The 14,781-nt window shown below is 36.2% G+C and overlaps 1 protein-coding gene across 2 annotated transcripts; it reads left to right on the forward strand.

The window, feature by feature from the left end:
* The first annotated feature begins 3,929 nt into the window (after positions 1-3,929).
* On the forward strand, positions 3,930-14,775 carry LOC128691775 (transcription factor E4F1). 2 transcript variants are annotated; one of them, XM_070080903.1, is made up of 8 exons: positions 3,930-4,107; positions 4,742-4,968; positions 5,214-6,015; positions 8,855-8,955; positions 10,336-10,476; positions 11,662-11,812; positions 12,676-12,784; positions 13,130-14,775. In XM_070080903.1, the coding sequence occupies exons 1-8, from the start codon at positions 4,083-4,085 to the stop codon at positions 13,254-13,256; spliced, it is 1,683 nt and encodes a 560-aa protein (XP_069937004.1). In that variant the 5' UTR covers positions 3,930-4,082; the 3' UTR covers positions 13,257-14,775. The 2 variants fall into 2 exon arrangements, with proteins under 2 accessions (XP_069937004.1, XP_069937005.1); XM_070080904.1 differs by having other exon boundaries at positions 13,664-14,775.
* The last annotated feature ends 6 nt before the right edge of the window (positions 14,776-14,781 follow it).

Raw genomic sequence — 14,781 nt, forward strand, 5'->3', positions numbered from 1 at the left:
TATATATATATATATATATATATATATATATATATATATATATATATATATATATATATATATATATATATATATATATATATATATATATATATATATATATGTCGTGCCGAATATGTAAAACTGGTCAATTAGCAACAACTCATTTAAAATTAAGTCCTTTCTAAAATTTTCTCTTATACGTTTAAAGATATATTTTTTTCAATAATGTTAATGCAAAAAATTATAATTTTGCTCCAAAAGAATCTTAGAAAACTTACCTAACCTTATTATAACAAGAACAATTTATTTTAACCTAACCCAACTAAATATATTTTAGATTTGTTTACAATAATTTAATACTAAACAAACTCAGTGAAATAATTTTTTTTCGTTAGGTTCAGAATGATTTTGGCGAAATTATTGCATACACAAATTTTCACTTGTCCTATATGGCAAGATGAGCGTTGCTATTTAAGCCAAGATGGCAAGTTCTGCCTATTCGGCACGACATATATATATATACAAAACAACCACTCTGAAAAAATAGAGAAATTCCAAGCGCTTTCGTGACTACTCACATTATCAAGGAACTATGAAAGTAAAGCATCCAAGGAAGCTATATAAGGGGTCAGGCCAGCACCCGTTGTGGGATCTGATAGTGAGGTGCTGGCCTGACCCCTTATATAGCTTCCTTGGATGCTTTACTTTCATAGTTCCTTGATAATGTGAGTAGTCACGAAAGCGCTTGGAATTTCTCTATTTTTTCAGAGTGGTTGTTTTGCATATTCCGAAATCACCTGTTTACTGTGATCTTATTGCATATATATATATATATATATATATATATATATATATATATATATATATATATATATATATATATATATAAAATACCTGGTAATATCTTTCCCAGCGAGAACCACATGCCTACAGTGCCTATCAGTGCCAACTGCAAGCTTTTAGTGTACACACATGATAATGCTTTGTTAATATCAGGTAAAGACCCAAAAGACATTGCTAATGCCCCATCACTAGAACCAGAGTCCTGTAGTAAATGGTTAGTAGACAACCAGCTATCACTACACCTCGGAAAAACGGCAGCCATACTCTTTGGCTCAAAACATAAATTGAAAAGGGTGAATCATTTTAACGTCCAGTGTATTGGGGAATCCATTATTACAGTAAATTCAGTGAAATACCTGGTAATCCCCTTTGACCCAAGCATGTCAGGAGGAGTAACAGGGAACAATGTTGTAAAGAAAGCGAATGCCAGACTAAAGTTCCTCTACAGACCAAAGTTTCTCTACAGACCAAAGTTTCTCTACAGACCAAAGTTCCTCTACAGACCAAAGTTTCTCTACAGACCAAAGTTCCTCTACAGACCAAAGTTTCTCTACAGACCAAAGTTCCTCTACAGACCAAAGTTTCTCTACAGACCAAAGTTCCTCTACAGACCAAAGTTTCTCTACAGACCAAAGTTTCTCTACAGACCAAAGTTTCTCTACAGACCAAAGTTTCTCTACAGACCAAAGTTTCTCTACAGACCAAAGTTCCTCTACAGACTAAAGTTTCTCTACAGACCAAAGTTCCTCTTCAGAACAAAGCTCCTCTACAGACCAAAGTTTCTCTACAGACCAAAGTTTCTCTACAGACCAAAGTTCCTCTACAGACCAAAGCTCCTCTACAGACCAAAGTTCCTCTACAGACCAAAGTTCATCTACAGACCAAAGTTTCTCTACAGACCAAAGTTCCTCTTCAGAACAAAGTTCCTCTACAGACCAAAGTTTCTCTACAGACCAAAGTTCCTCTACAGATCAAAGTTCCTCTACAGACCAAAGTTCCTCTACAGACCAAAGTTCCTCTTCAGAACAAAGCTCCTCTACAGACCAAAGTTCCTCTACAGACCAAAGTTTCTCTACAGACCAAAGTTCCTCTACAGACCAAAGTTTCTCTACAGACCAAAGTTTCTCTACAGACCAAAGTTCCTCTACAGACCAAAGTTCCTCTACAGACCAAAGTTCCTCTACAGACCAAAGTTTCTCTACAGACCAAAGTTTCTCTACAGACCAAAGTTCCTCTACAGACCAAAGTTCCTCTACAGACCAAAGTTCCTCTACAGACCAAAGTTTCTCTACAGACCAAAGTTTCTCTACAGACCAAAGTTCCTCTACAGACCAAAGTTCCTCTACAGACCAAAGTTCCTCTACAGACCAAAGTTTCTCTACAGACCAAAGTTCCTCTACAGACCAAAGTTCCTCTACAGACCAAAGTTCCTCTACAGACCAAAGTTTCTCTACAGACCAAAGTTTCTCTACAGACCAAAGTTCCTCTACAGACTAAAGTTTCTCTACAGACCAAAGTTTCTCTACAGACCAAAGTTTCTCTACAGACCAAAGTTCCTCTACAGACCAAAGTTCCTCTACAGACCAAAGTTTCTCTACAGACCAAAGTTTCTCTACAGACCAAAGTTCCTCTACAGACCAAAGTTCCTCTACAGACCAAAGTTCCTCTACAGACCAAAGTTCCTCTACAGACCAAAGTTTCTCTACAGACCAAAGTTTCTCTACAGACCAAAGTTTCTCTACAGACCAAAGTTTCTCTACAGACCAAAGTTTCTCTACAGACCAAAGTTTCTCTACAGACCAAAGTTTCTCTACAGACCAAAGTTTCTCTACAGACCAAAGTTCCTCTACAGACGTTGTATGACCCTGTTAGGCTTAGCGCTTCTTTTTAATAATAATAATAATAATAATAATAATAATAATAATAATAATAATAATAATAATAATAATAATAATAATAATAATAATAATAATAATTCATCAGACAGGCGTAGTGTCTACCAACTGAGGCTCATAGGACCCTATTAGTCTAGCTCTTATACAATGTATTATAGGCCACTCTTGCTCTTCATGGAACTCTGCCTTAGCAAAAAAACTGAAAGACAGAGTATAAATCAGCCAGAACAAAATGGTGAGATTCATCCTGGACCAGGTTCCTGGAGAACATGTAAGCCAGGATGAATTACAACTGGATATGTTGAATGTTGAAGACAGAGTAAATCAACTAAAGCTAAATTACGTTTATAAAATTGCTCACAACCAGTGTCTCCAGTATCTTACTGCTAATTTTGTTAAGGTCGGAAACTAAAGCAATTACAAACCTAAGGGAAGGGAGAAGAACTTTGCAATACCTACAGTCAGTGGTCAGTCTTCAAAGACTTTTCTGTACTTCAGTAAAAGAGTGGAATAGACTGCCTGCACATGTCAAAGCCTGTCATAGCATTAGCCAGTTCAAGAAGAGAACTAAAATATACCTCATGAATAAGGATACAGAAAGTGAGGAGAGTGATTTCTCGTATGAAAATAACTAATTTTACCGCTCCACTAGTACATCTTCTTTTATTGTAACTGCTTTTACATAGTTAAGAAACTTACCTGTTTTTAATTTGTAATTATAAATAATAATTATCACAAGGACCCTAATGAAAATAAATGACTCTGTCTGACTTTACTGGGTTATCCTAGGTTCTCCACACATATGCTGCTGTGTATGATAATCTAGGGTTCTGGTGGCCTGGTGGCTATAGCTCTCGCTTCACAGGGCGAGGTTCTGGGTTCGATTCCCAGCCAGGGTAGAAACATTGGGTGCATTTCTTTACACCTGTTGTCTATGTTCACCCATCAGTAAAATGGGTACCTGGGAGTTAATGGACTGGTGTGGGTCGCATCCTGGGACAAAACTGACCTAATTTGAGGGAAATGCTCAGCATAACAAGAGGTTTTCTATATAGTAGTATGTCATTGATGTCAGCTATAGTCTGTATACCTTGTTCATGTACTGGTAGTAAATAAAGATGATTATTATTATTATTATTACTAACATAGGGAAGCTGGGCTCGATACAGCGTAAGCTTAAGTAACCCTTATAAACCCAACAAACAAAACATTTGTCTCCGTGGTGGCCCTTAACAATAACAATAATAATAATAACACCTGAACACATACACAAAATATATATAATTATGCACAAAATGTGTGATTAAGAAGAGATAGACTCAGACTAGTGAGAGCGAAGTTTGAATAAAATATATTTATACCATGAAATATGCTGAGAAAAACGAAGGTGAGGTTAAAATTAATTAATCCAATGGACGCCAATGGAAATAAGTGACTGACTTTTTTTTTTTTTTTGGTTATCCCAGGTTGTCTACACATTTGCTGCTATGTATGATAATCTATGTAACTGTATTTATGTGTACCTGTACCTGAATAAACTTAATTAGTAACCCTTTTGTGGAGGTGTCTTGATGCTGGTGAAGGTCTCTTGATTTAAGGCACTGGAGCTATCCTCCTCTTCCTTGGATCAGATCTAATTGCCAATATAAAATATACATTTCTTGTGTTTTTATTTAGATTAGTGTTATAAAAATATAAGTAATTTGCATTCATAATGATTTGGATATTTCCACAAGTCCTCAAACTAATTTAGTTCCCTCTAAAGTTTCTTGTAAGTTTATTCAGGTACAGTTACACATAAATACAGTTACATAAATTATCATACAAAGCAGCATGTGTAAATTACCTGGGATAACCCAAAAAAAGTCAAAGTGATTTATTTCCATTGGGGTCTTGATCTTCCGTCATAGCAGATGGACAATCGAGTTGTCTCCATTTTTTTACAAAAAAATGACTCGTACATAAATTCTGTATGATATTATTATGTAAATATAGTAGGTCAATAATATTTTGTTTTCCAGGCTGCACCATTCCAGTCGTTCACCTTCGTATAGTACATGATCGTGGCTTCCACAAATATGCTTGTGATTTCTGCCGGAAGAGTTTTGATACTTCTGAAGCTCTGTCTCAGCATGTGAATTACAGCCATACATCTTTAAATATACAAGAAGTCTACATTTGTCCAAGTTGTCGGTGTTGTGTTTTAAGTCATAATGACCTACTTGATCATCTTTCTCTCAGACATCATGTGAGATTTGTGGTGTACCATGTATTTTATTTTTTCATGTATTTACTGTAATTATATCTGAAAAGCACATATTAATGAGTAAATGATAAATTAAACAGATGTGCAGCACTTAGATACCCAAGTGTTGCACATGTGTCTAATTTATCAACTTGCCACTTCTCTGAACCATTTATCTATATTAATGAATAAATGTATAATAACTACACTTATACAGTACAATACTGATATATCTGATTTCATTTCAGGTACAGATAGATAACAGAGAAGATTCGACCCTTTGTGAATATTGTGGATTAAAATTAACCAGTCAACAATGTCTGCTGGATCACGTCGCAGTCACTCACTGTTCAGGGGTGACTGAATCATCTTTTATTGGTATTGTTGAACTGAGCATCAAAGATATCTCTAATATGGGGATGGGAAACCCTGATTGTAAAACACTTTTCCAAGTTATTGAAGTTTCATTAGTGAAATATAAAGAGAATTTACCAGACTCAGTCAAAATAATTAATGAAGATAAATGTGTTAAAAATGACAGTTTAATAACAAGAAATGAAGACATGAATATAGTTTTTGAAAATACATTGCAACAATGTAATGGAAATATTAATGTTAAATCTCCCAAAGAAAGTGAATCCTCAGCTTCTCTGACAAGAACAGTTGATGGATATACAAACACGTGTAGTAACTCTTTCAATGAGCTCATTTCTGAAACAAATCTGCAAGATTGTGAATCTCAACTAGAAATGACAATTTGCTGTGACACAGATGAAAAGCCATTTGTAGCCTGTTCACCAGGAGAAATTATATTGACTGTAGAAAGTGAGGAGGAATTAGTATGGAGTCAAGACGTCATGTCACAAGTGATCTGTTCGAGTGGAATACTGAATAGGACACAAGGATCCATTGCTACTGAGGGAAATGGTCTAGTTACTAAAAATGCCACAATGCAGCAGGCAACGAATGACTGGAATGCCGATTGTTCAGTGGAAGTAAAACGCCTGACTCAAGAACAACAGCCGCATTCTGCACAGTTGCTTGACCCAAGTATAGAATCTCTGAAATCTAGTATACATATAAGACAAAGATTATTTAAATACAGTAAACCCTTCAGTATAACAGAATAATAGAGGGATTATCTGAATATCCATTAAATCAGAATAATGCTAAAAAAAATAATTGCCCAAAAAATGCACTACAGTACTGTACACACAATTTATAGATATATATTGCAATAAACAGTGGAAATAAAGGAATTAAAAGTATAATTCAACCAATAGATTTTCCCATAATTTTTAAAGGTTTACTGTAATTATGATCAAGAAATTAACTACTTTTAACGCTGTTAATTCTGAATCTTATTATACTAGATTGAGAGCATTTACATTTATGTTATTTCTTTCAATTTACAGCTGTATGGTGATAGGGCATTATATTACCTGGGTATCTTAAATTTTGATGTACATTAAATAATGACAAGAGCTCAATTGTAGAGGACTGAACATAGGCATAATGCTTTACTGGAATGAGTTTAACATTTATATAGTACTGTCATGCACTGAAGAGTATATTACAATGGAAATTGATTCATTTAACTTCAAATTCATTATTCATCATATCCAAGTCAGTAATATTTGTATGATGGGGATATTATTGCTTGATATGTTAATGGTGTTAATGTTGCAGTTTAAAAACTGTAGTGTAAAGCACCCTTCTGGAAAGACAGTGATGGAGTGAATGATGGTGAAAGTTTTTCTTTTTCGGGCCACCCTGCCTTGGTGGGAATCGGCCAGTGTGTTAATAATAATAAAAAATAATAATAATTATTGCTTGATGTGGTTGAAAATATATGAGTGAATATTTGGGATATTTTATTATGAATTTTGTTTACTTCAAATATGCATGGGTCATGAGAAACATGAGTTTATGTAGGCGAATGTACATGTGAGGTAAAATGAAGTGTTATGAGGTCAGGTGAAGTGAAATGTTTTGAAGTCAGGTGAAGTGAAATGTGAGGTTAGGTGAAGTGAAATGTTTTGAAGTCAGGTGAAGTGAAATGTTGCGAGGTCAGGTGAAGTGAAACGTTTTGAAGTCAGGTGAAGTGAAATGTGAGGTCAGGTGAAGTGAAATGTTTTGAAGTCAGGTGAAGTGAAATGTGAGGTCAGGTGAAGTGAAATGTTTTGAAGTCAGGTGAAGTGAAATGTTGTGAGGTCAGGTGAAGTGAAATGTTTTGAAGTCAGGTGAAGTGAAATGTTGTGAGGTCAAGTGAGTGAAATGTTTTGAAGTCAGGTGAAGTGAAATGTTGTGAGGTCAGGTGAAGTGAAATGTTGTGAGGTCAGGTGAAGTGAAATGTTGTGAGGTCAGGTGAAGTGAAATGTTTTGAAGTCAGGTGAAGTGATATGAGGTCAGGTGAAGTGAAATGTGAGGTCAGGTGAAGTGAAATGTTTTGAAGTCAGGTGAAGTTGAATGTTGTGAGGTCAGGTAAAGTGAAATGTTGTGATGTCATTATAATTATTATTATTATAATCATGGGGGAGCGCTAAACCCGTAGGATTATGCAGCGCATGTGGGAGGATGGAAGGTATTCAGGCTCAATTCAGGGAACTGGAGCATAGATCCAATTCCCTAGATCAAGAGCCCCTCACCAGCATCAAGGAACATCCCTTGAGAGGTTTTGTGATGTCAGGTGAAGTGAACTGTAGTGAGGTTACCTGATGACTATCTTTTCATTTCTTTTCCCTTCTAGATGGGTATCATACAACCTTTAGAGGGTATGTGTGTGTGTCTGGAGTCCTTCAAGCCTTTCCTGTAGTGTACCCTTATTTAAAGTTGAATGTCTCTTCCTTACAGGATCATTGCCATACTTATTGCCTTTCTTATTGTATTTACATGATCTTCATGCTCCCCAAATCTACAAGACTATTACAGATATTAGCAACTCTGTCTGTAACCTTTTAAGTTTCATAATCAAAACCTTGTCTTTTTTTCCCCTCTGCCTTCATTGCCTTTTTTGCACTTCCTGCCTTTTATTTCTCACTTCCAGGTTAGGAAGTTCCAATACTCCAAGTCTGTTCTGTTTTCTCCTTCCAAAAAACCTTGGTTCTCAGATTTGGGCTAGTGTTCTTTCTCTGGTTAAAATAAACATACAGCGGACCCCCGCCTTACGATATTATTTCATTCCAAAAGTCTGTTCGGGTGCCGTTACCAACCGAATTTGTTCCCATAAGGAATATTGTGAATTAGATTAGTCCGTTTCAGACCCCCAAAAATACACGTACAAAAGCACTTACAAAAATACACTTACATAATTGGTCATGTTGGGAGCTGATTGTAAGGCGGGGGTCCACTGTATAGCAAAAGAAAACGTTTTATTAATAACAAAAAGCCTCTTTTTGTTATGTGTCTTTGTAACCACGTGTCACCTCACAGCCATATTCCAGCTACTGTTCTCTGCTATTTCCAATCACTTTGTTTTCCCATTTGCTTCTATGATCTTGAATGTAGTTATTATGTCTGCTTGTCCAGTTAGCCAACAGGGATATTTTTAGTGTTCTCACTTTCTTTACAACTCGTTTTTTTTAGTTATGGGAACCATTTTGTAGCATTTTTCATATGTAGACAACACACTTCTGCTAGCAGCATATTTCAGTTTTTGCTAAATGTATGTTGGATTTTTTTTTTTTTAAGCATTTCCCCATGTACATATCTGAAGCTGTACAGTACATTGAAATGTTGCTAAATGGAGAATATTTGTGATTGCATTTACATAGAAATTTTATGAAAAATAGTGATGCATGAATGAGAAGTCAAGCAGTACAGTATTAGGTAGTTTTACTAGGGATTTGTACTTGGTTTTTACAGGTTATGTAAATCTGCCTCTTTACAGTAAAAAATGATGCCAGTAAAACTTTGGAGATCATTGGTGTTCGGAGAAGGGCTGAGAAAGAGAAAGTGTGCATCATCTGTAAACAGCTCTTCAGTCACCTAGTAAGTAAATTGCTTTCATTGTGCTCAGAATTATTACCCTGTTCAGGGGATTCCCACCTTACGAACATATGAACTTGCAAGCAAGGTCCATAAGAAATAATATTTAAAAAATATGCAGATAACCCGCACACACGAGAATGAAACTTACAGCGATGTTTTGGTCCGACTTGGACCATTAACTAGTCACACAGTGTGTGACTAGTTAATGGTCCAAGTCAAACGAAAACATCATCACAAGTTTCTTTCTCCTATGTATGGGTTATTTTGTGTATTGTTGAACTTATAGCATTGTGACCCAAAAGAGAAGAAACACTTTCATTGTCGCTGTCTATGGTGCCCGTGGCTTAGTGGCTAAAGCTCTCACTTCACACGGCGAGGGTCTGCGTGCAATTCCCAGTGCAGGTAGAAATATTGGTCGTGTTTCTTTACACCATTTGTCTATGTTCACCCATCAGTAAAATGGGTACCTAGGAGTTAGTCGACTGGTGTGGGTCATATCCTGGGACAAGGACCTAATTTGCTCGAAATGCCCTTCATAACAAGGGGCTTTCTATATACACTTACCATCCGACTTACGACCGAGTTCAGTTCCGAGAAACCGGTCATAAGTCGAAATGGTCGTAAGTCGAACTTTACTACTGAATATCAACAAAACATTTTTGTTTTATTTTGGTATTTCATGTTTTACTTTACTTTTTATGTTGTTAGTACTGTATTTTATACTGTAAGGTTTAGGATAAACACTGTGTACAACACAAATAGTTGTTTATTTCCCAGAAATTTGGCATAAAAAACACGGTTGTAAGTCGAGTGGTCGTAAGTCGAGTGGTCGTAAGTTGAACAGGTCGTAAGTCAAATGGTAGGTGTAGTAATATGTCATTAATGTCAGCTAGGACTGTATACCATGTTCATGTACTTGTAGTAAATAAAGATGACATTATTATTATTATTATTATTATTTTTTTTTTTTTTTTCAATAAGTCAGCCATCTCCCACTGAGGCAGGGTGACCCAAAAAAGAAAGAAAATCCCCAAAAAGAAAATACTTTCATCATCATTCAACACTTTCACCTCACTCGTACATAATTACTGTCTTTGCAGAGGCACCCAGATACAACAGTTCAAAAACTTCAACATATCTCCACCCTTCCTTCAAGCTGTTACAGGCACAAAATTATGCTATTGTGTAGAGATTTATCAGAGTGAAATATTCTCTCTATATGAGGCTTGTTCTGCAGTGTATCTTTTCTTCATCATTTGGATCCATCCACATATACTGATTCCATTCATTATTGAAGGAGAGTAAACCAACAAAACAATGATTCATTATTTCTTTTTAATTAAGTTTAACTTAACTAATCTTTTTATTTTTGCATTGTAGGGAGATCTAGAGCAGCATGAGAACAGAATCCATGGTATACGCATCAAGTGTGACCTTTGCGATGACAGCTTTGTGTTCTCCAAGTCACTGCGTAACCACCATCTGCGGAAACATACTGGCAGTGCTGATTTCAAGTGCAAGGCAAGTTAGAATTATTCTTTCATAACTTTCACTCTTTCATTGTTTGCAAAATACTATTGTAAACTTAATCTCAGGAGTAATTTATACTGTGTACCTGTAACAGGTTGTTTGAGTAAGAATGACATCCATAAGTGTATGATTAGAAAGAGGAGCCCTGTCGCTTGATTGGTAGTGCACTCGGCTCACACACACTGAGTGTCTGTGGTTCAATCCCTGGTATGGGTGGGAACACTGGGTATGTTCCTGTCTCTGTTTACCTAGCGATAAGTAGGTACCTGGGTGTTAGGCAACTCATGTGGTTTCAGTTTCATCTCTAAAGTAATTACTTTTGCACCACTGTAAAGTCGAAATATCGTAAGTCAGACCATCGTAAGTCGAAGAGCACCTGTACTGTATTTCTGAATCACTTTCACTATTTTGGCTGAATGAGCAAAAGTTATGGCTGTTTGCCTTACATTTTTAGAGGAGGGAATGTAGGCAGTCTGCCATAATACACCTATCTGCATTTGCTAGTAGAATATCTTTCTCATTTGCCTTCAGATTGGCATTTTCTGTTGTAAAGTCTTCATTAATACAGTTGGTGTCATACTGTATAACTTGAAAAACAGCCTCATTTAGTATGTAAAATGAGTTATATTGAAAAAAAGACACAGATACAGTATAATGTGATCCTTTATTGACTAAATTTCACCCAGACAGTGGGCTTTATCAAGTTAATAAAGGATTGCATTGTACTGCATTTGTGCCTATTTTTCTATTGTGTCATTATTTTATACCATTTATCTCTATCATATTTAATATGTGTTGAAGGGTTAGCTGACTCAGATTCATCATTGCTCTCTTCAGATGATAACTTTCGTCTTTGAAAACCCTTGAAGTCATCATTGTTGCACATTTCATAGTTTCTAATGATGTCCTTATGCCAAGAATCATATTTATTTTACCACCACTCAAATATTTGTGCCTCATCTATTTTGAAAGACACTGTGAACATGCAGATTCTTTCCTAGGCTGGTCTGGGTCATAAATAATTTGTTCTTTGGTCTAATGCACAAGCTCACACATAATTTTAGTCAGCTATGAATTACTGTACTTGCATAATAAACAATATATCACACCAAGCTTAAGGATTAATAATCTTTTACTGTTGTCATTCACTAAAAGTTGCATATTTCTCTGTTACAGGACTGTGATAAAGTTTTCAAGTGCAGAAGTAACCTTTGGTCTCATCGTCTAACTCACCTGAGTCAAGAGATGCGTAGATTTCAGTGCCTCCATTGCTCTCAGCGATTTACTACTAAATCAAAATTAAATATTCATCTGCAGAGTCACACAGGTAATCAGCTATCCTGTACAACATTTCCATGTGACTTACAAAATCATAATAACACAATTGCAAACATCATGGAATGGGTGGGGCTTAATACTGTGTCCTATCACGTGCCTCAACCACTAAACACATCCAGGGCACATGAGCCCCCGGCTCTTTCTCATCCTTGCTAACATTGAGGGAATGAAAGAGGCAGTGAGTGAAAAATGCAGTGAGCAAAGAAGGCAGCAGGTGACATGGCCTCCAGTTCAGGACAGTCCACCCTCCTGGGGTTCCAGGAGGGTGGACTGTCCCCCTTTGTCCTCCCCCTCAACTAGGGTTGGGACCTCCCTCCATAGTGTCGAGGATACCCACCCACCACTATGCTGCACCAACAATCCTCCTCTCCTCCCTTAGCGAGCCAACAGTGAACCTTCCTAAACAACATAAGTAATAAATCTACATTTTTTTACTAGTCTTTTCCAGAAAAATGTGAGACCTTCATACATGCATAAAATGAACCCTCACAAAATATGAATGCATTCGATAAAAAAGGAAGTCAGAAAAAATATGTGGAATTGGCAAAGTCTGAGAACGCATCCCAATCTATTACATGTTATAATAGGTTTGCATTATGCACCAATGGCCAGGAACACATCTACTGTATACAGCAAGGGACATGTGTACATCAGCATGTGTGTAATCTCTATTGTATATACTTTAAACAGTCATGGTGACATCACACGTACGTATAATATACTGTATAGAGCATACAACATGTGATAATAGCAAAAATATAAATAACTTCTGTTAAGATAAAACTAAATAATGTTAAAACATGAAAAATTGTCTACACAGTTTTACTGGTTACTTTTGTCATTCTTTTGCAGGGGAGAAAAAATTCCAGTGTGGAGAATGTCAGAAGGGCTTTGTCTCTCACGGCTTATTGATGCGCCATATGAAGAAACATGTTTCAGAGACGTGCAGCATTGTCTTGGGGTAACTACAGTATTATTATTATTATTATTATTATTGTTATTGTTATTTTTTATTTATTATCACACCGGCCGATTATTATTCACTCCATCATTGTTACATAAACTGCAACATTAACATTGCAGGCATGTATTATTATTATTATTATTACATGTACTATTACTTGTACTATTACTTCTACTACTACTTCTACTACTACTTCTACTTCTACATCTACTCCTACATCTACTTCTACTACTATTTTATGTAGCATCGTCTGAGGGGTACTAATTATTATACTTATTGATAATGAAGAAAAGAAACTTTGCAGGATAAGCTTTTATGTGGACAAAGTTTTACTCTTTGCAGAGCTTTATCAAGTGCAAGTGAAATGTCCTGCGACCCCTCCAAAAAAAAGATAAATGTTGATATCTTTTCTTCAGTGTCCACAGTACACCATCTGCATCCAGTCATTGGGAAGTGCTATGTTCACTAATATCTTCTAAAATAACAATTTTCTCTATAAACAAATTAGTTTATAAAAACATAATGCAGATAAGATAAATAAGATTTTGTTCACATTTTTAACCCCAGAGGGTTAGCCACTCAGGATAACCCAAGAAAGGCAGTGCATCATCAAGGGACCTTCTGTCTTATTTCCATTGGGTTCCTCAAGCTTGTCCCCCAGGATGCAACCCATGCTAGTTGACTAACACCAAGGTACCTACAGCCCAATGTTTCCACTTTTGCTGGAGATCGAACCTGGACCCTCAGTGTATGAAGCGAGAGCATTGCCTACCAGGCCGTGGGCCACTGTATGTGCTTCATTGATATAACGATTTTGTATGTAATTTATTTGATTATTATTATTATTATTATTAATATTATTATTATTATTATCAGGTTTGATTCAAGGAAGAAGAGTCAGGAGGAAAAGTCTAATTTCTTGGATCAAGAGCCTGTTGTGAGCATCAAACATCCTCCCATGGATGTACATAATATAAAAAACTAAATAATACAGTGGAACCTCGGCACTCGAGCTTAATTCATTCCAGAAGGCTGTTCAAGTGCTGATCTGTCCAACTACTGAACAAATTTTTCCCAACCAATGTTCTTTCTGGTTGGCTGTTATCACTAACCCTCTTACGCTCCATAGTGACTTATGTAAACAAATAATATAAAAAAAAAAATGTGAGGAAACACAAAATAGTTTACAGCAAAGTTCTGGGAGGTCTTGTTTGTTTGGTCAAGTGCCAAGCAAACGGTCGACTACCGAGCGATTTGTTTACCGAACAAAGTGTTTGAATATCGAATTGTTCGAGTACGGAGCTGTTCGATTACCAAGGTTCCACTGTATTATAATTTTATTACAGTGGTACCTTGACTTATGAGCCTAATTTGTTCTGTGACCGAGCTCATAACTCAATTTGCTCATATATCAAATCAGTTTTCCTCATTGAAATTAACTGAAATGCCATTAATCTGTTCCAGCAGAATTCCTGGCTCTCAGGAGGCCAGAGAAAATACTTCAATATAACGCTAATATCAGCTCTACAGCTTATTTATCTATCACAATTGATCTAATGTGACATAATAAACACTATAAATAACATAGAAACACAATATATACTCGAGAATGAATAAAATATGTCATTATGTGACGAGTGGTGGTGGCCTCTCTCGAGGTAAGAATAATTATTGCTCTGCCCATATCTTCCTATTCTTGCCCTTCTGAGGTCTTATAAGAGAAAACAAAATGTTTGTGAGGCTAACTGCATAAATCACCAGTTTCATAAGGAAAACACTGAAACAAAAGCAAATTTCTCATGTTTTTCTATGATTTCCTGCTTTAATTCAATGGACATCATCCTCTTCTTCTTCTCAGCACTCTCCTTTGCACTTACTTTCTTAGAACCCATGGTTAGATAAAAGAAATTTGGCAGAATAACTGCACAAAATGCTGGGATGCTGGGCAAATGTTGTGGCTTTCGATGCACCAACTAGTGGTGGCATATCTGAAG

Source organism: Cherax quadricarinatus, unplaced genomic scaffold, assembly GCF_038502225.1.
Source record: "Cherax quadricarinatus isolate ZL_2023a unplaced genomic scaffold, ASM3850222v1 Contig1216, whole genome shotgun sequence".
In the NCBI taxonomy this organism is placed as follows: Eukaryota; Metazoa; Arthropoda; class Malacostraca; order Decapoda; family Parastacidae; genus Cherax; species Cherax quadricarinatus.

Coding starts and splice junctions, on each gene's coding strand:
- LOC128691775 (XM_070080903.1), top strand. CDS start 4,083: ATGAAATATGCTGAGAAAAACGAAG. Junction 6,016..8,854: donor TGCACAGTTGCTTGACCCAA/GTATAGAATCTC, acceptor GCCTCTTTACAG/TAAAAAATGATGCCAGTAAA. Junction 11,813..12,675: donor TCATCTGCAGAGTCACACAG/GTAATCAGCTAT, acceptor ATTCTTTTGCAG/GGGAGAAAAAATTCCAGTGT.